The sequence below is a fragment of the Thamnophis elegans genome, chromosome 16 (genome assembly GCF_009769535.1).
Source record: "Thamnophis elegans isolate rThaEle1 chromosome 16, rThaEle1.pri, whole genome shotgun sequence".
In the NCBI taxonomy this organism is placed as follows: Eukaryota; Metazoa; Chordata; class Lepidosauria; order Squamata; family Colubridae; genus Thamnophis; species Thamnophis elegans.
This window is the reverse complement of record NC_045556.1, coordinates 37,098,667-37,123,482: the sequence shown is the minus strand read 5'-3', so window position 1 is coordinate 37,123,482 and position 24,816 is coordinate 37,098,667. Positions and strand designations below refer to the sequence as shown.

Below are 24,816 nucleotides of genomic sequence, written 5' to 3'. Positions count from 1 at the left end.
GTCCCGAAAAGCTCTGTCATTCTGTTCAATCTGCCTAGGAGCTGGGGCGAGGCCTGGCTAACCTAAAACTTCTCCCAATTCTGAGTTTAGAAGAAGGAAACCTTTTTAAAAACTGACAATCCCATAAGGCTTCCGTATCCAGGCAGGGAAGAATCCAGACTTGGGCAGAAGGGGGGGAAAAATGCAGCAGGCACATTGGGGTGGGAACAAGCTTTTCCATCATTTCTATGAACACAAACTGGTTAGTTTCATTCCAAGGATATTTCTATTTTTCTGATGGCTTTTGCAGTGCAGGTTCAAAAGACACCCATTCAGTTGCAAGGCAACCTCTCCTCCCCCCCTCCCCCCTCCCAAATAAAAAAGGACTGGGATTTCCCCACCCCCCACCCCGAAATTTCAAACCTTGTATGCCACTCTAGGAGGGCACTGCTTTCCTAAGCCCAAGGGTGGAGCAATAGCTCGGAATAAATTGTACATGTCCTTATAATGTATCCGGCAACTGGAAAGAAAGCAGACATTTTTATAAGTCGCGACTCGACGGGGGGAAAGAAAAGAGGCGATTAAAATTAAAACAAAAAGTCTGCTCTGGAACCTCTTGTCTCCATCCCACAATAACACGACCAGGAGAAGAAAAACTGGAGGAGAAAGATGACGTTACAGAACCCAGGAGTTAGAAAATTACTCTCGGCTGAAGTCCCATAAAAGTAATTTGTTAGTTGCTGTAAGCAGGAGATGAATCAATGACAACAACTTTAGAATAGAATAGAAGCTGGAAGGTGTTATAACCAAGGCTGCCTGAGAGCCTTGTCTCGACAAAAAAACCCTTTTATTAATTGACTGTGAATTCTGATCATTCACATCCAGCAAAGTCTTTCCAGGGAGGATTAACAGTCACAGACCTTCTCTGGCTTAGAGAGCTGCCAGGCTGAGACCTGCAAAACTTGGCAAGAAGTCTCGGAGAGTCACGAACCAATTAAGCGAACTATTTGTCTCCTGCAAACTCCACTCCCCTTTTGCTCCCCTTTTATTTCCTCTGGGAGGGGCCATTCATCGTCCACCTGTGCCCTTACTCCCAAGTCGACCCCTGTTCTTTAGCTGCTCCATCTGGCCACTCTGCGTATGCGCACACTGGGAACAGGCTCCAGATGTTCCTCTGCCTCATTGATGTCTGACTCTGAAGGCAGCTGATAACTGGCATACGGCTCTGGGCCCCTCTCTGCCTCCGACACAGAGCCTTCATCAGAGCCTTCCCCAGACTCCAGGACTGGCCCATGTTCCTCCCCAACCTCCTCACTGTCTGAATCTCCTTCAGGCTCTGCTGGTCGCTGGCGGGTCACAACAGAAGGGACCTTGGAGGTCTTCTAATCCAGCCCCCAGCTCAAGGAGAAGAACCTATATGATTTCAGATAAGTGACTGTCTAGTCTCTGTTGGGCCCGCCAGACTTGGATGATGAGGTAGTTGGGGAGGAACCTGGGCCAGTTCTGGAGTCTGGGGAAGGCTCTGATGGATGCTCCGTGTTGGATGCAGAGATAGAGCCAGGCCCGTCCAACATTTCCTGGCCACTGGAGAGGCAACTGCCTTTGGTGGCTGAGGTAAGTCAGGAGGAAGAACAGCTGGTGCCTGTTCCAGATGGGCGTAGCGTGCAGCTGTTAGGAGAGGAGAACAATGGAGGACAAGGAGTCTACTCAGGAAGCAAAGCACATGTGGATGCTAAATGGCCCCTCCCTCCCTGGGGAATAAATAAGAAGGAAAGGGGAGTGGTTGTCGTAGGAGACAACAGTTCGTGTTTCTGAAGATTTTGCTCATGGTGTTTTGTGCATCAAAGACTGCTTGCCAGAACTTAATTTGCAGCTTTGCGGGCTGGGAGCTCATGGCTTTGCAATTATCGCAAGGAACTGATAAGGTTTGTTACTGCAGTTAACTCTTTGAAAGACTATTGCCTGGATTTTTTGGTGTGTGAATGCCATTAATTCACAGGAGTTAAATAAAGAGGGTTTTTTTCTTGTTTCTACTAAGGCTGGGTCAAAACAGTCTCTTCTTAAAAACTAATAACTAAGTCCGACCACAATTGAGCCCAGAATTTATGTTGCTATGTGAGACATTTGCAAAGGGAGTTTTGCCCCATTTTACAACCTTTCCTGCCACTGTTGCTAAGTGAATCAGTGCAGTTGATAAATTAGCGACCCATCAGTTAAGTGAATCCGGCTTCCCCAATGGGCTTGGCTCATCAGAAGGTCGCAAAAGGGGACTCACGTGACTTTGGAACGCAGCAACGGTCGTAAGTATGAAGCATTACCCAAGTTTGATCGCAGGGAATGCTACAAATGTGGCAAACTTTCAAAAGTCACTTTTCTTTCAGTGGCGTGGTAACTTTGAACGCTCACTATGTGAGCTGTCGTAACTCGAGGACTACCTGTAATCTGTTTCCCGCACATGCGCCAACCAATAAGTAGAACAGAAGACACGAAAACTAAGCCAACTTTTGTGGACCTCATTCATTTCACTGACTGTTGTTTTCCCTACGTTTTCTTTTTTGCCATGGTGGTGTAAACATCATTGTCCTTTTGAGTTCAGACTATGACTCTCTGGAATGCATGCACACTGGGAGAAAGCAGAGTGTTGTATGATTGGAAATAGGGATACTGGTCCAGGTTCCAAATCTTCATCACCCAAAATATTGATGGGTCTTGAACTTAGGTAATGTCTGAAACCTTTGATTATTTCTTTCTCCCAAACCAGCATTATTCTGAACAACATTGCACAGAAAATATTCATGCCTCCCATATATTAGCTTGAAGCCAGGTGAGGAAACCCAATGCAGCTGTCTTTAAGGACAGGCAGCTAATCTCTTTTTTCCTTTGGCTGATCTTCCCCCAATGTGAGAAGCAGCTCAGCCAATCCAATGCCACCTTCACGAAACCAGAAGTGGGTGACATACATACCAAGCAGCTGGGTCGTACTCTGCCCACACACGAATGAACTCGTCCAGATGATGAGGTCCGAGGATGGATGAATCTCGGGTCAGGTACTCAAAGTTGTCCATGATGACAGCCACAAATAGGTTCAACATCTGTAAAGGGAGGGTGGAAATGAAATCAGGGAAGGGAGGAGGAAAGAGATTAACTTTAATCCAAATTAATCCAACGCACCAGAGAGCAAGACAAGAACCAAAGGATGGAAACTCATCAAGGAGAGATGCAACCTGGAGTTAAGGAGAAGGTTCCTAACAGTCAGGACAATTAATCAGTGGAACAGAGGTTGCCTCCAGAAGTTGTGAATGCTTCAACAGTAGAGGTTTTTAAGAAGATGTTGGATAACCATTTGTCTGAACTGGTGTAAGGTTTCCTGCCTAAGCAAGGGGTTAGACTAGAAGACCTCCAAGGTCCCTTCCAACGCTGTGATTCTAGGATTTGGTATGGGTCTCCTGCTTGAGCAGAGGGTTGGACTAGAAGACCTCTGAGGTCCCTCCCAACTCTGCTCTGATTCTTAACTTTTGTTGTTGCTATTGTTGATAAGTGAATTCCAAGTTTTCAGACAAATGGAGGAAGGCATAGACTGGAACAGTCTGGCACAGAAGGGTAAATTTTCGCAGTCAAAGGAAAACTATGCCTGAAAGAGATGGAGCTCTCTTGAATACATTAAAGGTAAAAGGTAAAGGTTCCCCTTGCACATCTGTGCTAGTCGTTCCTGACTCTAGGGGGCGGTGCTCATCTCTGTTTCAAAGCTGAAGAGCCAGAGCTGTCCGAAGACGTCTCCGTGGTCATGTGGCTGGCATGACTCAACGCCAATGGCGGACAGAACCCTGTTCCCTTCCCACCAAAGGTGATTCCTATTTTTCTACTTGCATTTTTTACGTGCTTTCGAACTGCTAGGTTGGCAGAAGCTGGGACAAGTCATGGGAACTCCCTCCGTTACGTGGTGCTAGGGATTCGAACCGCCGACCTGCTGATCTTTCTGATCGACTAGCTCAGCGTCTTCACCCCTGAGCCACCGCATCCCTATTGGAATACGTTGGAGCATTGCAATGTTCAACGCAGAGAGAAAAGCCTCACCAGAAAGGAGCAGAGGAAGATGAAGGAGACGAAGTAGAAGTAAGCAAAGTCACTGCCGCATTCGTTTCGGCTGAGGTTGGAGTGCTCGTCGCAGGGCTGGTTACTGAGGCACGCAAGCATGATTTCATGCCAGGCTTCTCCAGTAGCACTCCTGGAATCAAACACAAGGAAAGGGATTGGAGGAATCAACTGGTCCAGAATGGGCTCAGTAGCTTAGATGTGCTGTGGCCTGTCGGCCGCCAGGCCCCTCCAACAGCCAAATCAGAGGAAGAGGAGGCGTGGGAGTCAGGGTCAGCATCAGGGCAACCTCAGAGCTGGGTGGGGGGAATGGAGTGGCAGAGAGAGAGAGGCCATGCATCAGTCCTCAGATGGAGAGTCAACAACTCCCAGGTCTGGAGGTGTCTGATGAGGAAGAGGATGGGTCCAGTGCCTGACGCATGGATGAGCAGAAGGCAGAGGAGAGGAGATCAGTGGAAATCTATGGGCCGGTCCTTGGGGCGGAAAAGCCACCGCTGTTAGCGAAGCCCCACCCTAGCTCTGGGGATAAAAGGCAGGGGGTGGAAATGAATAGATGTGGCAGAGGAGAGGAGAGCAGTAGAAATCTATGGGCTGGTCCTTGTGACAGAAGAGCTACTGCTGCTAGCAAAGCCCAACCCTATTTCTGGGGATAAAAGGCAGGGAGTGGAAATGAATAGATGTGGCAGAGGAGAGGAGAGCAGTAGAAATCTATGGGCTGGTCCTTGTGATGGAAGAGCTACTGCTGCTAGCAAAGCCCAACCCTATTTCTGGGGATAAAAGGCAGGGAGTGGAAATGAATAGATGTGGCAGAGGAGAGGAGAGCAGTGGAAATCTATGGGCTGGTCCTTGGGGCAGAAAAGCCACCGCTGTTAGCGAAGCCCCACCCTAGCTCTGGGGATAAAAGGCAGGGGGCGGAGATGAATAGCTGGGGCAGACATAAACACAGGCCAAGAAGGAATATTTTCCCAGGAATGACTCACCGAAAAAGCAGCATTAGCGCTTGCAGAAAGGTTTGGAAGTTATTGTGGCGATTAATGGCGCTGTCATCATCCAGGGCAATGTTTCCAAAGACCTGGGGGGGGGGCAAGGGAAGTGGAGGAGGAGAGAGAGGGGGGGGGGAAGAAAGAAAGAAAGAAAGAAAGAAAGAAAGAAAGAAAGAAAGAAAGAAAGAAAGAAAGAAAGAAAGAAAGAAACAAGAGGACATTGTAAAGAGTTGAACACTTCGGCGTAAGGCCCAGCATGACAAACAGCAGATACGGCATTTAGCAAAGGTACCATTGGAGATTATGAGTTTCATCACCCTTAGATACTCCAGGTGGCCCTGGGTTGGAGACAGGAGACGTAGACATGCTACTCAGATGTCTATGGAGATTCTCAGTCATCCAGGTCAGGGTTCTCCCCAAAGGGGCTTTTTCAAGAGGCAACTGGACTTGCTCCGTTTTTCCTGGAAGATGTTTTGCTTCTCGTCCAAGAAGCTCCTTCAGCTCAGATAAAAATCCATCCCTAGTAGGTTGATAAGTGATGGAGGTACTGTACCCCAAATCAGAAGGCCCCAATGGGCTCCTTTAGTTAACTAATCAAGGAGGGAAGCAACCTAGAACTAAGGAGAAACTTCCTAACAGTGAGGACAATTAACCAGTGGAACAGCTTGCCACCAGAAATTGTGGGGGCTCCATCACTAGAGGATTTTAAGAAGAGTCTAGACAGTCACTTGTCTGAGATAGTATAGTTTCTCCTGCTTGAGCAGGGGGCTGGACTAGAAGACCTCCAAGGCCCTTGAAGCTTATTCTATTCTATTCTATTCTAGTCGTAATAATTTTCTCCTAATCTATTCTATTCTAATTTTCTCCTAATCTATTTTATTCTAGTCTAGTCTAATTTTCTCTTATTCTATTCTATTCTATTCTAGTCTAATTTTCTCCTATTCTGTTCTATTCTATTCTATTCCATTCCATTCCATTCTATTCTATTCTAATTTTCTCCTAATCTAATCTATTCTATTCTCTTCTAATTTTCTCCTAATCTATTCTATTCTAGTCTAATTTTCTCCTATTCTATTCTATTCTAATTTTCTCCTAATCTAATCTATTCTATTCTAATTTTCTCCTAATCTATTCTATTCTAATTTTCTTCTATTCTATTTTCTTCTATTCTATTCTATACTATTCTATTCTAATTTTCTTCTATTCTATTCTATTCTATTCTATTCTATTCTATTCTAATTTTCTCCTAATCTATTCTGTTCTGTTCTTTCTATTCTATTCTATTCTATTCTATTCTATTCTATTCTATTCTATTCTATTCTAATTTTCTCCTAATCTATCCTATCCTATCCTATCCTATCCTATCCTATCCTATCCTAGTTCAGAACTGCCTGCATTGAGCAGAGACCACTTCACCCGTAGCATTTTATATACCACAACATGCAGATGCTACATGAGATGGAGCCTGGCCACGTTTCGGGATGAGTTCCCTCCGAGCCCTTCCACAGGGAAGATGGATTGGCAAAGGAATGCGGTTTCCCCACCCGTCGCTCAACCTATCCTGCCCGTCTGGTGAGAGCAGGCCCTGACCGCCGCTTAAAACAGATCCGGTTAACCCCTAGGAGATTTCTACCTGCATGCCGATGATGGCATAGATGAAAAACAGCATGGCAATGAGGAGGCACACGTATGGCAAGGCCTGGAGGAAAGGGAATAAAAAAGTCAGGCCGTTAGACTCGCCCTGCAGAGCCCAGGATATCACTGCACAACGGCACATTCCAGAGCGCATCAGTGTGCAGGTCGTCCTCGGGTTAAGGCCACAATTGGGCCCCGGATTCCTGTCGCTAAGCAAGACATTTGTTAAATGAGTCCTCTTGCCCCATTCCATGGTTTTGTTAAGTGAATCCCTGCCATTGATCGCCACACAAGTGTTAAGTGAATCTGCCTTCCCCATTGTCTTGGCAAAAAGGGACACTGTGAGTGTCATCAATACGAGTCAATTTCAGAGTGTCTGAATTTTGATCACGTGACCACGGGGAGGCTGCAACGGTCATAAGTGGGAAAAACGGTCGTAAGTCACTATTTTTAGTGCCCTCCTAAGTCCCCTTTTCTCCGTGATGATGTGACTTCCAACCATCATTAAACAAATGGTTCTAAACAGAGGACCTCCTGTACGTCTTTGTGATTTTTTTTTTAAGTCCTTTGCATTGGTTTCTGTTTTGCTTTATTCCTGCTTAAGCGATCGGGCTTTTAAAAATAAAAATCCAGAAGCCGATCGAAATTGGCCACGCTCCAGTGGTGAAATGCAATTTTTTTAAACTACCGGTTCTGTGGGTGTGGCTTGGTGGGTGTGGTGCAGCTTGGTGGGCGTGGCTCAGCGGGCCTGGCAGGGGAAGGATACTGCAAAATCCCCATTCCCTCCCAATCAGCTGGGACTCGGGAGGCAGAGAAGAGGTGGGGGCGGGGCCAGCCAGAGGTGGCATTTCCCAGTTCTCCAAACTACTCAAAATTTCCACTACCGGTTCTCCAGAACCGGTCAGAACCTGCTGAATTTTACCCCTGCCACGCTCCCCCGCCCTCACCTTGAAGGACTGGACAAAAGTCCACAGCAGAATCCGTATGGTGTAGCCCTGACGGAGAAGCTTGATCAGTCGGGCTGCCCGGAAGAGTCGGAGGAAGCTCAAGTTGATGAAATTATCCTGCAGAGAAAAGATACATTTGCATCGTTCAAATGCTCGGTGGGATCAGAAAGTGCAACCCACCCAAAAAAGAAAGAGAGAGAGAGAGAGAGAGAGAGAGAGAATTACCAGCTTTGTGTTCTAAGCGGCAAGTTCGGCCACCAAAAAAGGTGGCCACTCTGCAGATATCCTCGAAGGGAGCCCTGGTCGCCAAAGCTGCTACAGTGGCAGTGCTCCGTGTGGAGTCCGCCGTGATTCCCTGAGGTGGAGGGAGACCCTTAGCCTCGTACGCTTTAATGGTTGCGGCCTTCAACCAGCGACCAACAGTTGAGGGGGTGACCCTCGCTCCCAGCGGCACTGGTTGGAAGGAAACCAACAGCGCCTCTGACCTGCGTACCGACACCGTGCGCCGCAGGTAGATGCAGAGTCCGCGACGAACATCCAGTCTGTGCCAGAGACGTTCCCTGTCCCGAGAAGGGGCCAGGCAGAAGTCCAGCAGGATGACCTCCTGCATCCTGTGGTGTCAACCTTCGGACAACTCTCTCTAGAGGATAGAGCCCCCAGCTCAGAGGTGCTTCTGGCCGATGTTATGGCAATCAGAAACGCGGTGTTGAGCGTTGGGACTTGTAAAACTGACTGCGCGCAAAGGCTCAAAAGGGGAACCTATCAGTGCATGTGGGAAAATGGTGGGTGGCAGGAGGATGTAGGTTCGCAGCTTTCTTCTTTGGAAAAGAAGATTATTGTGAGCGCGAGTCACTCCTCCTGCGGAGCACTTGAGGAATTCTCCCTCTCTCCCCACGGACCCCTCCCTCAGCTACGGGGAAAGAGGGGGCGAAAAGGGGGCGAAAGAGGGAAGCTCTCTTTGCCAAAGACATCGGAGGAGAGAGGGACCTTGTAGGTATAATCTAGCAGGCTGAACGTTGCTTCCCACCACCCCACCATATTTTTAACACAGGCTTAACCGCATCGAAAGCTGGCCCATCCCCACCATCATGGTTAGTTGAGCGTACAAAGCCCGATTCATTATCCGGTCATTGCTTTAAACAGTTGGGAGCATCCGAAAAGCCAACCATGCTACATTCTGGCGGATGCCATCAAAACTCAAGGGATACAGCGCACGAGGCATGCGATCAGCTTGGCTGCCATTTTTGTTTTGGTTGCGGTTTGAAAGTAAAAAGGGCAGGAAAACAGCTGCAGCTCAGAGTTGCTTGGGCCCACCGCACGGCATCGCAGCCCCCGCCGCCCCCCGGTTCTCAAACGAAGAGGGGGAAAAAGCAAGGGGTCAAATTAAGAGGCCCGACTAACCATTAAAAATACCACCGTAAGAAAAACCAGGGACAACGTCAAGCAACAAGCAGCCAATTATTCTCCCTCTGTTGATGCGGCAAGAGTCTCCCCCACCCCAAAAAAATCTCAAATTAAAATGGAGAACAACAACAGCAAATCCTCAAAGCAGACGATTGAATTTTTTTTACACCCCCCCCCCCAAAAAAAAATTCAATGAAACCAACCGTGTCCTATAGATGTTTTCAGGGATGAATTGTGATTTGCAAAGATTTTTGAGTTTGGCATTATTATTGTTATTTTTTTTAAAAAAAGAAGTATTTATTTTGGAGCAGGAGGCAGGAAAACAGACAGATGCAGGCATGACGATGGTTTTTTCATATTTTTTTTTTGTTTTTGTGTGTTGATCGAATGGCATGATTCAGCAGGAAAAGGGAGCACACACAGACAAACACAGAACAGAGACAGAAAGAAGAGAAAAATGAGTCATCGGCTGTTAGCAAAGAACAGAAACACGAATGATCGCATTAGAGAGTGGGGGGAATAAAAATTAGAGGTTTATAAAAAGAAATGATTTTTTCCCCCTAACAATGACCAACCCCTGGAAAAAAACACAGTGAGATGAATTCTTTGCATTTCACATTGTAATGCAAATTCACGGACATTTTTTTTGCAAGCAACTTGATTGGTCTTTTTTTTTTTTTAAATTCCCAGGCAAAGCTAAAAAAAATGCCAGTTTCACAGTTTTGGGTTCAAAAGGTGAATTTAGCAACCCACTGCAGTCACTTTAAGGGTTGTGCAAGATGAATCAGTAATTAGCAATAACAGTAGTCCTTAGACTTATATCCCACTTCAGAGTGCTTTACAGCCCTCTCTAAGTGGTTTACAGAGTCAGCATATTTCCCCCAACAATCTGGGTCCTCATTTTACCCACCTCGGAAGGACGGAAGGCTGAGTCAACCTTGAGCTGGTCAAGATCGAACTCCTGGTGATAGGCAGTGTCAGCCTGCAATATTGCATTCTAACCATTGTACCATACAGAAGGAAGGAAGGAAGGAAGGAAGGAAGGAGGGAAGGAAGGAGGGAGGGAGGGAGGGAAAAGAGGGAGGGAGGGAGGGAGGGAGGGAGGGAGGGAGGAAGGAAGGAAGGAAGGAAGGAAGGAAGGAAGGAAGGAAAGAAGGAATAGCACTGAGACATATACCACTTCACAGTGCTTTACAGCCCTCTGCCCCCCAAAATCTGGGTCCTCATTTTACCGATCTCAGAAAGATGGCAGGCTGAGTCAATCTTGAGCCTGGTGAGATTCAAACTGCCAAATTGCAGGTACAGCTGGCAGGCAGCAGAAGTAGCCTGCAGTACTGCACTCTGACCACTGTGCCACCCAAAAACTAAAACCCCCATAAACTCATAGATGTCACTCATATCATGTGCATTTTTTTAAAAAAAATATCCCCGATTTTTAATCCAGCCATTCAAATCTTACTCTTCCCAGCTGTCTGGATCTGATGATTAAGCTTAACCATTGAAGGTGGGTGGGGGGGAAACATCACGTCTTCCCTGACAATGCAAGAGCTTATGTTTGTGAGTTTGGGGGGGGGGGGGGGAAACTGGCATGGTTGTGTTTGCCTGCAGAAGTTAAAAAAAACAACAACAACAGCAACAACCCAACAACCACAGAGAGCAAGAAAGAGAAAAATTGATAGCATTGGCCAAAAAAACCTGTACAGCTACAGAATCGAAGGAAAATGAAATTCGTTGATGTGTTTCCTTTACTCCATTGGTTCTGTTGATGGCTAAATATCTCTTAGGTGTTAAAGATCTAGAGCCAAGCGGGGAAGGGGGAAAATATGGAGGAAGGCCCTCCTTCTGGATTTCAGGTTGGGGAAGAAAATGCCCCAACTTCTAGAACTTCCTTCAAGTGTAATAGGAGAGCAGGCAGAGTTGGGAGGTGGAGTTAAGCAGATCCTTAGCTTCGAGTCGTTGCGTTCCTACAAGCATTCCCAAGTCTAACTCCTGCTGAATTCCTTTGGTCCTTATCCGATGGCAATTTAAGTGTTGAACTTAAATCTTCTACTCTGCAACCTAACGGATGGTCATTTTTGTGTCTGGCAGCTCCTTTTGAATTGGAAGGGGACCCACAGCCAGGCAGTCCAAAAATCTGACACCAGGGCGAAGGGATTAAAGCATGATAGCTAGGGATTAGTAGCTGAGATGAAAGGGGGAATGAATTAATGTTGCTCCACAAATCGTCCTGTCCTCCATCATTTTAAGATTCTTTAGATTTCATTTTTATGGTATGTTGAACCTTATTTTACCATTAAGAAGGGCACTAGTCTTGCTGTTTTCCCCTTCTCATGTCCATCAATGTCCCCTACCAGACTCCTTGGCTGGATCCAAACTTTATTCCGTGTAGGAACCCTAACCCCTAGGGCGGTGCCTATGCCAGTGAAAACGGAGCTCATGAGGACTCAGCGTGGTCCCTCGAGCTCAGTTTTCTCTGACAGAGGGTTGTGTTGTGGCCCGCCAGCAGCCAGTAGGGCTGGCAGCAGATTCGGACAGTGAGGAGGTTGGAGAGGAACCTGGGCCAGTCCTGGAGTCTGGGGAAGGCTCTGAGGAGGGCTCTGTGTCGGAGACAGAGACGGGCCCAGGGCCATATGCCAGTTATCAGCTGCCTTCAGAGTCAGACATCAGTGAGGCAGAGGAACAGCTGGAGCCTGTTCCCACTGTGTCCATGTGCAGAGTGGCCATACAAAGGGAACAGCTAAAGAAGAGGGGTTGACTTGGGAGTAAGGCCACAGGTGGAGGATGAATGGCCCCTTCCAGAGGAAACAAAAGAGGAGCAAATGGGGAGTGGAGTTTGCAGGAGGCAATTAGTTCGCTTAATTGGTTCGTGACTCTCCGAGACTCCTTGCCAAGTTTTGCAGATATCGGCCTGGCAGCTCTCCAAGCCAGATAAAGCCTGTGACTGTAAATCAAATCAAATCTTTTCATCACTTACCTGTCTCAATATTAGCCAGTGCCCCAAAAATTTACAATTCCCCAAGCGGTGTATCCAAAAGCTTTTTCTAGATTCCCTCCCTTTTTAAAACAAAGCAAAACAAAATGAAACATGGGTTTGCTAAAGAAAAAAACAAGCCTCCAACTGGTACTCACCGCAATCTCTGTGACTAAAATATCAGTAATACTTCCCAAGACTGTGACGAAATCAAAAATGTTCCAGGCATCACGAAAATAATTCTGTAAGAGAATAAAGGAATATTCTTCAGATCCCTGTCAAAGGTCTTGACCAAAAGGAAGCAACAATGGAATGATTCAGAATTCAGAAGGAGACCTGCTTGGAAGCAAGGTGGGACAGTGAGTCACTCCAACATCCAAGGAGGAATACGATAGGGTAGGGTAGGGTAGTGGGGTAGGGAAGGGAAGGGGTGGGTAGGGTAAGGTAGATAATAGAGTAGAGTAGAATAGAGAATTGTTGTGGCCCAGCAGGAGCCGTTGGAGCTGCCACCAGACTCCGACAGCGAGGGGCCCTATGAGTCGGCTCTGGAGGATGTGGAGGACCCTGGTCAGGGTTCCGACTCTGAGCAGGGCGCAGGGAGGCTGGTTGGCCACCAGGAGGTGCCTGAGCCTTGGACCAGTGGGGAGGAGACAAGGGAGAGTGATCCGGATGCCAGCAATGAGTTGTTCCTGGATGCCCGGCACTGAAGAGCTAATAGGCGTCAGGAACAGTTGCGCAGTTACAGGAGGTGATTGCACTCAGCTGGTGGTCATTAGGCTCCTCTCCAGACTATAAAAGGACTGCTTGTGCACACACCCCTTTTGCAGAAGTCAACGCAGGAACTAATGTCAGAGAACATTATTGTGAGCTTGGCAGGCTGGATTGCTGCCACCACTTATCTGTGCTGGATTGCTGCCCAAGCTTGTCTGCGCCGGTTTGCTGCCAAGGACCTGTCTGTCTGTTAATTAAATGCCGTAACTTATTTTTGGCTCGGAGTGTGTTGGTGTGGGACGAGCGGGGTCAGCACAGAGAGTATAGTAGAATAGATAGAATACAGTAGAGCAGGGGTCAGCAACCTTAAACACTCAGAGAGCCATTTGGACCCGTTTCCCATAGAAAAGAAAACTCCGGGTGCCACAAAACCCTTCTCGCGCCTGACTATTTCCTGAGCGGCCACAGAACTAGCGTATGTAGTTGAATTAAAAGTTCTGTTTTCTTCTGAAACTTTTCTTTTCTTGGATTTATCCATGGTTGGCCCGCCAGGGCTTGAAAAGCTCAACAAATCGCATACAAACGGCTGTCGCACATTGGCGGTTGTGACGCATATTTTGAGCAACAGGGAGCCGCAGCAGAGGTACGAAAGAGCCACATGCGGCTCCAGACCTGAGGATTGCTGCCCTCTGCAGTAGAGAGTAGAATACAATAGACAACAGAATAGAGAATAGGGAATTGAGTAGAGAATAGAATAGAATATCAAATAGAGGAGAACAGAATAGAATATTTGGAAATGAGTATGGAAACTGAACATTTCAGTTCAATTTGGAAAGTGAGGACAACATAGATCTAGTGGATTGGGAAAGAATTTGGAACACAAATTATAAACTAACACGATCAGCAGCACTTAAAGAAAATATATACAAAATGTTTTATCGTTGGCATTTGTCACCAACAAGATTGGCTAAAATGTACCCAAACATGAAGCCGACCTGCTGGAAGTGTAAAAAAGTACAAGGGACCTATTATCACATATGGTGGACCTGCCCGGAAACACAAAAGTATTGGACAAAAATTTGGAAATGGGTGCAAGAAATTACAGGAGAACAGATAAAATACAAACCCGAAATCTTTCTACTGGGAATAATCAAAGGGAAATATACAAAGAAAATTAAGTACATATTAACACACCTGTTAACTACAGCTAGAATAGCATTTGCCCAATGATGGAAACAAAATAATACCCACTCAGATGAATTAGTGATAAAAAAAAAACTTTGGATTGTGCAGAGATGGACAAATTAACACTGAAATTAAAAGATAAAGAAGAGTCGGAATATTATGAAATTTGGAACAATTGGTGCAAATGGCTGCAAAACAAGAATAAAATTAATTAAGCCAAAAAACAATATATATAAATATATATAGAACTCTGTATAAAGGTGTGTAAATATAGAAGCAAAATATTATATACATGTACAGGTATGATGACATAACAATGTTGATGTAATGACTGTAACAGTGATGGGTTTCAAAAATTTTGGGAACCTACTCTGTGGGTGTGGCCTCCTTTGTGGGAGTGGCTTGCCGGCCATGTGACCTGGTGGGAGTGGCTTGCCAGCCATGTGTTCTCTCTCTCTCTCTCTCTCTCTCTCTCTCTCTCTCTCTCTCTCTCTCCTTCCTTTTGTCTCTCTGTCCTTTTTTCTTTTTTTCTTTCATCTCTCTCTCTGTCACTCTTTTTCTTTCTTCTTTCATTCTTTCTTTCTTCCTTTCTTTCTCTTTCTCTCTCTCTCTGTGTCAGTCTGTGTGTGTGTGTGTGTGTGTGTGTGTGTGTGTGTGGCAGTGGTGGGTTTCAAAAATTTTTGGAACCTCTTCTGTAGGTGCGGCCTGCTTTCCGGGTCCACTGGTGGAACCTCTTCTAACCGGTTCGGTAGATTTGACGAACCGGTTCTACCGAATAGGTGCGAACTGGTAGGAACCCACCTCTGGACTGTAAGGTGTTGTAGAAGGGAAAAAATAATAATAAAAATCTGCTAAAAAAAAAAAAGAATTTGACTTTGACAGTGATAAGATAAAGGGCGCACCAATGCACCAAAGGCGATGATCTTCAAGATACATTCCAGGGAAAACATGGAGGTGAAGACAATATTGAGGCATTTCAGCATATCTTCGTAGGGTTCGGGGGCGCCATAGAACTAAATCAAAGAAAGGGGAGGGGAAGAAAAGAGAAGTTTCAGCAAGCGGAAAAAATGGGTCAAAATTACTCCAACGGGCCTCTCCAGGAATTGCCCCAGCTGTTGCTCACCTTCATCATGAGCACGATGGTGTTCAGCGCAATCAGGACCATGATAAAGTACTCGAAAGGAAGGGACACCACGAACTTCCACATCCTGTACTGGAAGGACTGCTTGTTTTGGGGCATGTAGCGGGTTAAAGGCTTGGCGCTGATGGCAAAATCTATGCAGGCCCTCTGCGCGGGAAGAGGAACAGCAAGGTGAAAAGAGAAAGCCACAAGAACACAATCTTACTTCTCCCTCCTCCTGGCCTTCTTCCCAAGCAGGGCTGTCAAATTCAATTTCACTTCCTATCAAGGTTGTGTTTGACCTCAGGGTGGGTGTGGTCAGGGTGGGCGTGGCCAGAATGACATCACCCGTGTCGGGGTGGCCAGAGTGATCTGCCAGAGAAAACGGGTTCCCGAGCTCCATTTATGGCTGCGACAGCCTCCTGCAACCTGTTCCGGCCTAGGCTTCCCAAGATCATGAAGCCGACTCCTCGTCCCGACAAAAAATTCTTTTATTTAGGTTACAGGGAATTCCTCTCCTGCAAAGTCCATTCCCCTTTCGCTCCTCTTTTATTCCCTATGGGATTAAAATTCACCTTCCACCTGTGGCCTTACTCCCATGTCGACCCCTGTTCTTTAGCTGTTCCCTTCGCCTGGCAACTCTGCGCATGCGCACACTGGGAACAGGCTCCAGCTGTTCCTCTGCCTCACTGATGTCTGACTCTGAAGGCAGCCGATAACTGTTGGAGGGCCCTGGCCCCACTCTCTGCCTCTGGCACAGAACCCTCCTCAGAGCCTTCCCCAGACTCCAGCACCGTGTTCCTCTCCCCAACCTCTTCGCTGTCCGAATCTGCCACCAGCTCCACTGTCCGCTGGTGGGCCACAACCCTCTGTCAGAGAAACCAGAGCTCTGTTTTCACTGGCATCGGCAGTGTGGGCTGGCCCTTCGCCTTTTCCAGGATGGCCCCATCAGCCAGATTGAAACACCCCACAGACTGGATCCCCCCGCCGGGTGGTTTGATACCCCTGTTCCGAACCATCAGTTCTTTGGACTTGCAATTACAGAAAATAGTTGGCTGCACATTTCATGTCACGATCTGATCGGCTTTGAGATGTGAGCCGATCTCTGCAGCTGGACCAACAGCGTGGGTGAAGCAAGAAAATCTTGGAAACAAGGCATGATTCTCCCCTCCCCAAAATGTTCTGAAACCTTTTGCTACTCAATGTTCAACTCAACCGCGTAATCAGTGGTGGGTTGCTAATCCCGTTCCAACCGGTTCGGTTGGAACGGGGCCGGCGGCGTCCTCGTGCAGGTGCGCAGTTCACACATGCGTCTTAGCGCCTGTGTGATGCTCCAGCTGCTCGCGGAGAATCGTGCAGGCGCTGTATGTGCCCTGCGCCTGCGTGGAAGCGCAGAAGCCTTCAAAGACCGGTAAGGAGCGCGGGCGGGCGGGTGGGCCCTTCGCTGTTCCCGGAAGTTACTTACTTCTGGGTTCGCCGATCAACTGGTTTGTGGGGATCACCGCGAACCGGTTGAAACCCACCCCTGCGCGTAATCCTAGAGAAAGGGGAACTGCGTGCCATGTCTCCAATCAGAACAAGTACCTCGTTTTTCTCCAGGCTGCATTCAGACATCACTTTGTCTCCCTGTTCTTGGAAAGTGATGATGATCAGAGCTACAAAAATGTTCACAAAGAAAAATGGGAAGACGACAAAATAGACGACATAAAAGATGGACATCTCCATCCGATAGCCAGGACTCGGGCCTTGGTTTTCATACGTGGCATCCACGGAGTGCTTCAAAACACTGTGGAAGGGAGGGAGGGAGGGAGGAAGGGAGGGAGGGAGAAAGAAAGGAAGAAAGGAAGAAAGGAAGAAAGGAAGAAAGGAAGAAAGGAAGAAAGAAAGAAAGAAAGAAGGAGAAAGGAAGAAAGAAAGAAAGAAAGGAAAAGGTAGAGAGAAAGAAAGAGGAATGAAGGAAGGAGATGTGGAAGGGAAGGAAGGAAGGAGAAAGAAAGGAAGGATGGAAGAAATAAAGAAAGGTGAAAAGAAAAAAAGAGAGGCAGAAAGAAACAGAGAAAGGAAGGAAGGAGATGTGGAGGGGAAGGAAGGAAGGAGAAAGAAAAGAAGGAATGATGGAAGAAAGAAAAGTAAAAAGAAAGAAAGAGTGAGAAGGAAAGAAAGGTAAAAAGAAAGAGAAAAAGAAAGGAAGGAGATGTGGATGGGAAGGAAGGAGAAAGGAAGGAAGGATGGAAGAAAGAAAGGTAAAAAGAAAGAGTGAGAGGGAAAGAAAGGTAGAAGAGAGAAAGAAAGATAGAAAGAAAGAGAAAGAAAGAAAAGAAAGAGGAAGGAAAGAAAGAAGAAAAAAGATAGAAAGAAAGAAAGCAAGGACAGAGAAAGAAAGAAAAAAAGAAAGAAAGAAAGGAAGGAAGGAAGGAAGGCAGGAAGGAAGGAAGGAAGGAAGGAAGGGAAGATGAGATCAAGGTAAGTTTTCAAATTCACGAAAAAAACCAAGGAAGTTCTTCTCACCCTTGAGAAATAAGGCCAAGGATGACCAAGGACGCCAACTCACGTGGGCCAGCCTTCTCCAGTGGAGACGGTGAAGAGGGTCAACAGAGCCCAGAGAACGTTGTCATAGTGGAAATCGTATTTCTTCCACTGCCTCGGCTGAGCTTCCACTTCATCCTTCTCGTAAGCCAGATACTGGCCCCTGGAAGAGGCAAAACAAGGGGTTTAAACAAGCCACGTATCGACGCATGTCAAAACTGGGTTTGGTTTTCTCAACAGGGTTTTCACCAGCAATTCACCCGGGTTAAAGTTATTCATTTGGCTATTTCCCACTGGAAATCGGACGCTTTGCAATTCATCAGCGAAGGAATCTCTGGATAAATGTAAGCACTCCAAATGACCCTTGAGTTCTTCAGCCAAGTAAGGGAACTCTCTAAAATAGGAAGCATATTAAACCTATCTAAGAGTTCCTGTATAAGTGTGTGTTTCTGTGTCTCTGTGTGTGAGAGAGACAGAGACAGAGAGACAGAGACAGAGACAGACAGACACACACACAAACACACACAGAGAGAGAGAGAGAGAGAGAGAGGGAGAAAGAGAAAGAGAGAGAGAATAACAGTCACTTCATCTTGCATTGTTTTCTGAAGTAAATTAGAATTTGGTTTGTCTAATGAAAAGAAGGACCAGGGGAGACAGGATAGCAGTCTTCCAATATCTCAGGGGTTGCCCCAAAGAAGAGGGAGTCAACCTATTCTCCAAAGCACCTGAGGGCAGGACAAGGAGCAATGGGTGGAAACTAATCAAGGAGAGAAGCAACCTAGAACTAAGGAGAAATTTCCAGACAGTTAGAACAATTAACCAGTGGAACAACTTGCCTCCAGAAGTTGTGAATGCTCCAACACTGGAGGATTTTAAGAAGAGATTGGACAACCACTTCCTACACATCTGTGCTAGTCGTTCCCGACTCTAGGGGGTGGTGCTCATCTCCGTTTCAAAGCGGAAGAGCCAGCGCTGTCCGAAGACGTCTCTGTGGTCATGTGGCCGGCATGACTCAACGCCAAAGGCGCACGGAACATTGTTCCCTTCCCACCAAAGGGGGTCCCTATTTTTCTACTTGCATTTTTTACCTGCTTTCGAATGGCTAGGTTGGCAGAAGCTGGGACAAGGAATGGGAGCTCAGTCTGTGATGCGGCACTAGGGACTCGAACCGCCGAACTGCCAACCATTCTGATCGACAAGCTCAGCGTCTTAGCCACTGAGGCACAGTGTCCCTTTGCATTCTTGCATTCTTAATAAAGATAGGGTCATTTTTCTTCCCTTAAAAACAATGATTATCTCCTCTGGCTACATGGAGACCTGGAAGCGTTTGCATCCACTCCAGCCCTGCCCTAACCTGCCATTAGATTGTGGCACCTGCAGTCTTTCTCCAAGTCCTTCGATTCATCGGTGCAGTAGAAGAACCGTCCTTTGAAGAGCTGCACCGCAATGACGGCGAAGATGAACATGAAGAGCATGTAGACAATGAGGATGTTGAGAACGTTCTTTAGGGAGTTCACCACGCAGTCGAAGACCGCCTGTGCCAAAGGGAGCAAAAAGACCGGTTCGGAATCATCGGGAAAATCACGCTCAGATTTTCAACCTACCATTCCTCTAGTACAGGTTCGGATTGGTTCTCCCGAACCAGCAGTAAAAAAATGCTACCAGTTCGCCTGAATTGGTAGTAAAAAATGCTACCGGTTGTCCTGAATTGGTAGTAAAAAATGCTACCGGTTCGCCTGAATTGGTAGCAAAAAATGCTACTGGTTCGCCCAAACCAGCAGTAAAAAAATGCTACCTGTTCACCTGAACAAGTACTAAAAAATGCTACCCGTTCCCCTGAATTGGTAGCAAAAAATGCTACTGGTTCGCCCAAACCAGCGGTAAAAAAAATGCTACCGGTTCACCTGAACAAGTAGTAAAAAATGCTACCATTCACCCAAACCAGCAGGAAAAAAATGCTATCGGTTCACCTGAATTGGTAGTAAAAAAGTGCTACCATTTGCCTGAATTGGTAGTAAAAAAGTGCTACCATTCGCCTGAATTGGTAGTAAAAAATGCTACCATTTGTCTGAATTGGTAGTAAAAAATGCTACCGGTTCACCTGAATTGATAATAAAAAATGCTACCCGTTCCCCTGAATTGGTCGCAAAAATGCTACTGGTTGTCCTGAATTGGTAGTAAAAAATGCTACTGGTTCGCCCAAACCAGCAGTAAAAAAATGCTACCTGTTCACCAGAACAAGTACTAAAAATGCTACCAGTTCGCCCAAACCAGTAGTTAAAAATGCTACCGGTTCGTCCGAACCAACAGTAAAAAATGCTACCAGTTTGCCCGAACCAGTAGTAAAAAAAGCTTTCCGGCTTTAAAAAAAAAAGGATTTCCTGCTTCCTAGCTAATCTAAATTGTGCGGCACAGTGGATTCCGTCCCCCTCACTGTTCTACCTTTGCAGGCGTGCTCTGTAGCAGGCACCACCATCCGCCCAGATGTCATCACATCCGCTTTTGACTCTCTGCGCAAGCGCAGAAGTCCCTGCGCATGAACGGAGGTTGCACATGCAAGTGCTCTCTCTCTCGCACGCTCACATTTGCAAACCGGTAGCCAAGGTAAGTAGATTTCACCCCTGCTCTGGTAGTCTTAAGTCAGTGGTACGATTCCACGCCTTACCTTCAGTTTGGGTAGACGCTTGATGGTTTTCAACGGGCGAAGGACCCGTAGCACACGGAGGGATTTAATGGTGTTAATATCCTTCCCTTTGTTCCCTCTGCAAAATAAAAAAATAAAAACCATGACAGCAAGAAGAGGATTTGGTTTAACTCACTGCAAAGTCATCACTGCTAGGAAAATATAGAGCATTCCCCCCCTCCCGATCTGCTCTATCCGTGATGGTGAACCTATGGCATGGGTGCCAGAGGTGGCCTGCAGAGCCCTCTCTGTGGGCATCCGCACCATGGCCAGCTGCTCTTCTGGATCCCAGGGTGCACATGCGTATTTCCAGCCACCGGAACGGCCTGAAAACAGCCATTTTCCGGGCATTTCCAGGCTGTTTTTCAGCTCTCTGGCGGAAAAACAAGAAAGTGGCTTGAAAATGCCCCCCAAAATAGTCCGAAAACAGCCTGAAAACAGCGCAAAAATGACCCCAAATCAGCCAAATAAGAGGCATGTGAACGCCAGTGAGCTGGTCTTTGGGTTTCCGGTGCTTTTGCACTGACGAAGACCAGTTGGCAAGTATGCATTCATACATGTTCCGGTTTGGGCACTTGGTGCCGAATAGGTTTGCCATCACTGTGCTATATTTTCCCCTCTCTTGGCAGCACCCCCAAATCCAACATCTTCTCTTCTCCTGTGCACAGAAATCAAGCACAATTCGGAAAAGCACCACCGAAAGATTCCCGGCTTTTGAATTTTGTTCACCCTGGGAGCAGCGTCTTTGTTTTCATGCCAGTATCGTTCTCCCCACTTCCACCACCACCACCACCACCACCACCACCACCTTCTTCCCCGGTTGCAAACGGCCCAGCCGACAAACGCAAGGCGCTGGAATGGTCGACGGACATTCCATCAAATGACATAAAACTGCGCTCAATTTTATCTCATTCGGGGGATTGAATCAAGCTTCGGGACTCAAAGAGTTGGGCGGCGTGCTCCGAGGTGGTGGCCGCCGTTCACACTCGTTGCCTTAAATAAGCCCCCGCTTTGCATACGTGGCCATACGGGGATCTTCCTGTACAAAAAACTAAATAATTGTTTCTCCCAAAGAGACAGGAATGCCATCCACAGTTCCAGTCGCAATTAATGGCAAGATCGAGGCATTCCGAGAACAGAAAGAGGGCTATTTTGCCACAGGGCGGATGGGGACAATTGAACAATTTAATCATTCCCAATAAATAAATAATATTTCTTTTGTCATTCCCGTTTCGTTCTGTCCTTCCTTTTGCATCCGTACTTTAACAGCAATAGCGCTTAGACTTATATACCGCTTTGCAGGGCTTTTACAGCCCTCTCTAAGCAGTTTACAGAGTGGGGCTATTTCCCCCCCAATAATCTGGATCCTCATTTTGCCAACCTCGGGAAGGATGGAAGGCTGAGTCAACCTTGAGCCAGTCAGGATCGAACTCCTGGCAGTGGGCAGAATTAGCCTGCAATACTAAATTCTAATCCCTATGCCACCAGGGCTCTAGAATAGGAATAGGAATAAAAGAAATAGCAATAGCACTTAGACTTATATACTGCTTTATATTGCTTTTACAGCCCTCTTTAAGTGGTTTACAGAGTCAGGCTCTTTCTTTCTTTCTTTCTTTTCTTTCTTTCTTTCTTTCCTTCTTTTCCTTCCTCCTTCCTCCTTCCTTCCTTCCCACTTAGACTTATATGCTGCTTCACAGTGCTTTACAACTCTCTCTAAGTGTTTTACAGAGTCAGGCTCCTTCCTTCCTTCCTTCCTTCCTTCCTTCCTTCCTTCCTTCCTTCCTTCCTTCTTTCCCACTTAGACTTATATACCTCTTCATAATGCTTTTACAGCCCTCTCTAAGTGGTTTACAGAGTCAGCCTCTTGCCCCCAACAATCTGGGTCCTCATTTTACCCACCTCGGAAGGACAGAAGGTTGAGTCAACCTTGAGCCAGGTCAGGATTGAACGCCTGGCAGTGGGAAGAGTTCGCCTGCAGTGCTACGTTCTAACCACTGCCCTACCACGGCTCTAGTCTTTGTAACTGCGAATGGCCTCTGAATGAACTGTGGACAGTTGAGGACTTCCTTTAAACTCCTTCTTGGTCTTTGCCCACCCAGTTGAGCAAACTCAGCTCCAGTCTCATCTCGCCAAGGATCCCCGATGGCCACCTTGGATCGCATGCCGCTCAAACCATGCGGATCCACGGAATCAACCGACGGCTTGCGTGCCCATCATGGGAAGCAGCCCCAAGATGCTGGGCCAGTCATGCAGAAGAATGGATTTCAAGAAATGGGCGTGATGGTTAGATGAGGAACACTTTGGAGGTGGAATACAGAACAACCGAGTTGGAAGGGGTCTTGTAGGTCATCTAGTCCAGGGGTTTCCAACCTTGGAAACTTTAAGCCTGGTGGACGTCAACTCCAGAAATTCTGGGAGTTAACGTCTGCCAAGTTTAAAGTTGCCAAGGTTGGAGACCTCTGATCTAGTCCACCACCACCACTACCCCTGTCCAAGCAGGAGACTCTACACCATTTCTGAACAGATGGCAGTTCAATCCCTTCTTGAAAGCCTCCAGTGTTGAAGCTCCACAACTTCCGAGGGCAACTTCTGTTCCATGGGTTCATTGTTCTCACTGTCAGAAACATTCCTCCTTATTTCTAGATAGAATCTCTCCTTGGTCAGTTTCCATCAGTTCTGAAGAACTGAACTGGAGAAGCAAAATAACTTCAGGAAAGAACTGTTCTGACCTGGGCTTCCCGAGAGCATGAAGCAAACTCCTTGTCCCAACAAAAAAAAACCTTTTATTAATTGGCTCATTCTGCTCATTCACATCCAGTAAAGTCTTTCAAAGGAGGATTTACGGTCACAGACTTTATCTGGCTTGGAGAGCTGCCAGGCTGATATCTGCAAAACCTGGCAAGAAGTCTCGGAGAGTCAGGAACCAATGAAGCGAACTAATGGCCTCCTGCAAACTCCACTCCCCTTTCGCTCCTCTTTTATTTCCTCTGGGAGGGGCCATTCATCGTCCACCTGTGGCCTTACTCCCAAGTCAACCCATGTTCCTTAGCTGTTCCCTTTGTCTGGCAACTCTGTGCATGTGCACACTGGGAACAGGCTCCAGCTGTTCTTCTGCCTCACTGATGTCTGACTCTGAAGGCAGCTGATAACTGTCAGATGGCTCTGGCCCCCTCTCTGCCTCCGACACAGAGCCCTCATCCGAGCCTTCCCCAGACTCCAGGACTGGCCCATCTTCCTCCCCAACCCTCCTCACTGTCTGAATCTGCTGCCACCTCCACTGGCTGCTGGCGGAGCACAATACAAAAAATAAGTCCAGTTGCCTCTTGGAAAAAATAAAGGCACCTCTGGGAGAATCTCCATAGACTTCCTTAAAGGACCTATTTCTTGAGCATACCCAATGACCATGAATTAGGTTCAGTAGAAAGACTGGACTGGACCTGCCCCTGATCTCCTTGTTTCTGCTTTGAGAAGGTTCAACGGTTGTTGGTGAAACAGATCTCCCAAAGAAAGAAGCAGAGGATGCTCCATTGGTTAAGTCATGGTGGGAATGAAAGATCAGGGAATCATGGATTCCCAGCAGAATATCTGAAGACCGGGGACTATAGGTTGCCCCTTCCCAATTTGGAGGAAAGGAGTCATTTGAGCTTTGCAGCAGACTATGAAGAACAAGATGGGTGAGGGCACTCAATGGAATGATGGCAACATGGATGGACACGAAGGTTTCGGCTGCGGGCATCTTCAGGCAATAACAACGCTACAAGGAAGAGCAATAATATATTACCCAATGAAACTCCTATGGAGACGATCCCAGGGAAAGGAAAACACAGAGAAAGAGTAGAGTCACAAGGAAGACAATAATCTGAACAAAACCCCGCAACACACACACACACACACACACACACACACACACACACACACACTGGTTGTGTTTCCAGGAAAGAAGCCCCTCTACTTCCTGTCCTTTCAAGCGGGGACAAACAGGTGAGAATTTCGAGTCCGCATCTATCCACCCTCCTGGGTAACCAGGAAGAATAAAATACATATACTTGTGTTCATTATCACCAAAATAACACATTTCTTTTTTACATTTTACAGAATACAGAATAGCAGAGTTGGGAAGGACCTTGGAGATCTTCTAGTCCAACTCCCTGCTTAGGCAGGAAACCCTACACCACTTCAGACAAATGGTTATCCAACATCTTCTTAAAAACCTCCAGTGTTGGAGTATTCACAACTCCTGGAGGCAAGTTGTTCCACTGGTTAATTGTTTTCATTGTCAGGAAATTTATCCTTAGTTCTAAGTTGCTTCTCTCCTTGATTAGTATCCACCCATTGCTTCTTGTCCTGCCTTTAGGTGCTTCAGAGAATAGCTTGACTGCCTCTTCTTTGGGGCAGCCCCTGAGCTATTGGAAGACTGCTATCCTGTCTCCCCTAGTCCTTCTTTTCATTAAACTAGACATTCCCAGTTCCTGCAACCGTTCTTCCTATGTTTTAGCCTCCAGTCCCCTAATCCTCTTTGTTGCTCTTCTCTGCACTCTTTCCAGAGTCTCCACATCTTTTTTTACATTGTGGCGACCAAA

General features: G+C 46.8%; 1 protein-coding gene across 1 annotated transcript in view; it reads right to left on the bottom strand.

Moving 5' to 3' along the window:
• The window catches only part of CACNA1B (calcium voltage-gated channel subunit alpha1 B), a 186,691-nt gene that overhangs the window by 20,975 nt on the left and 140,900 nt on the right, over positions 1 to 24,816 (bottom strand). Inside the window, exons 33-39 of the mRNA XM_032232823.1 lie at positions 12,170 to 12,253; positions 9,244 to 9,249; positions 7,637 to 7,753; positions 6,688 to 6,753; positions 5,052 to 5,143; positions 4,054 to 4,204; positions 2,944 to 3,071 (exon numbers count right to left, since the gene is read on the bottom strand). Coding sequence (XP_032088714.1) covers positions 2,944 to 3,071; positions 4,054 to 4,204; positions 5,052 to 5,143; positions 6,688 to 6,753; positions 7,637 to 7,753; positions 9,244 to 9,249; positions 12,170 to 12,253 — 644 coding nt within the window. The remainder of the gene's footprint in view (positions 1 to 2,943; positions 3,072 to 4,053; positions 4,205 to 5,051; positions 5,144 to 6,687; positions 6,754 to 7,636; positions 7,754 to 9,243; positions 9,250 to 12,169; positions 12,254 to 24,816) is intronic.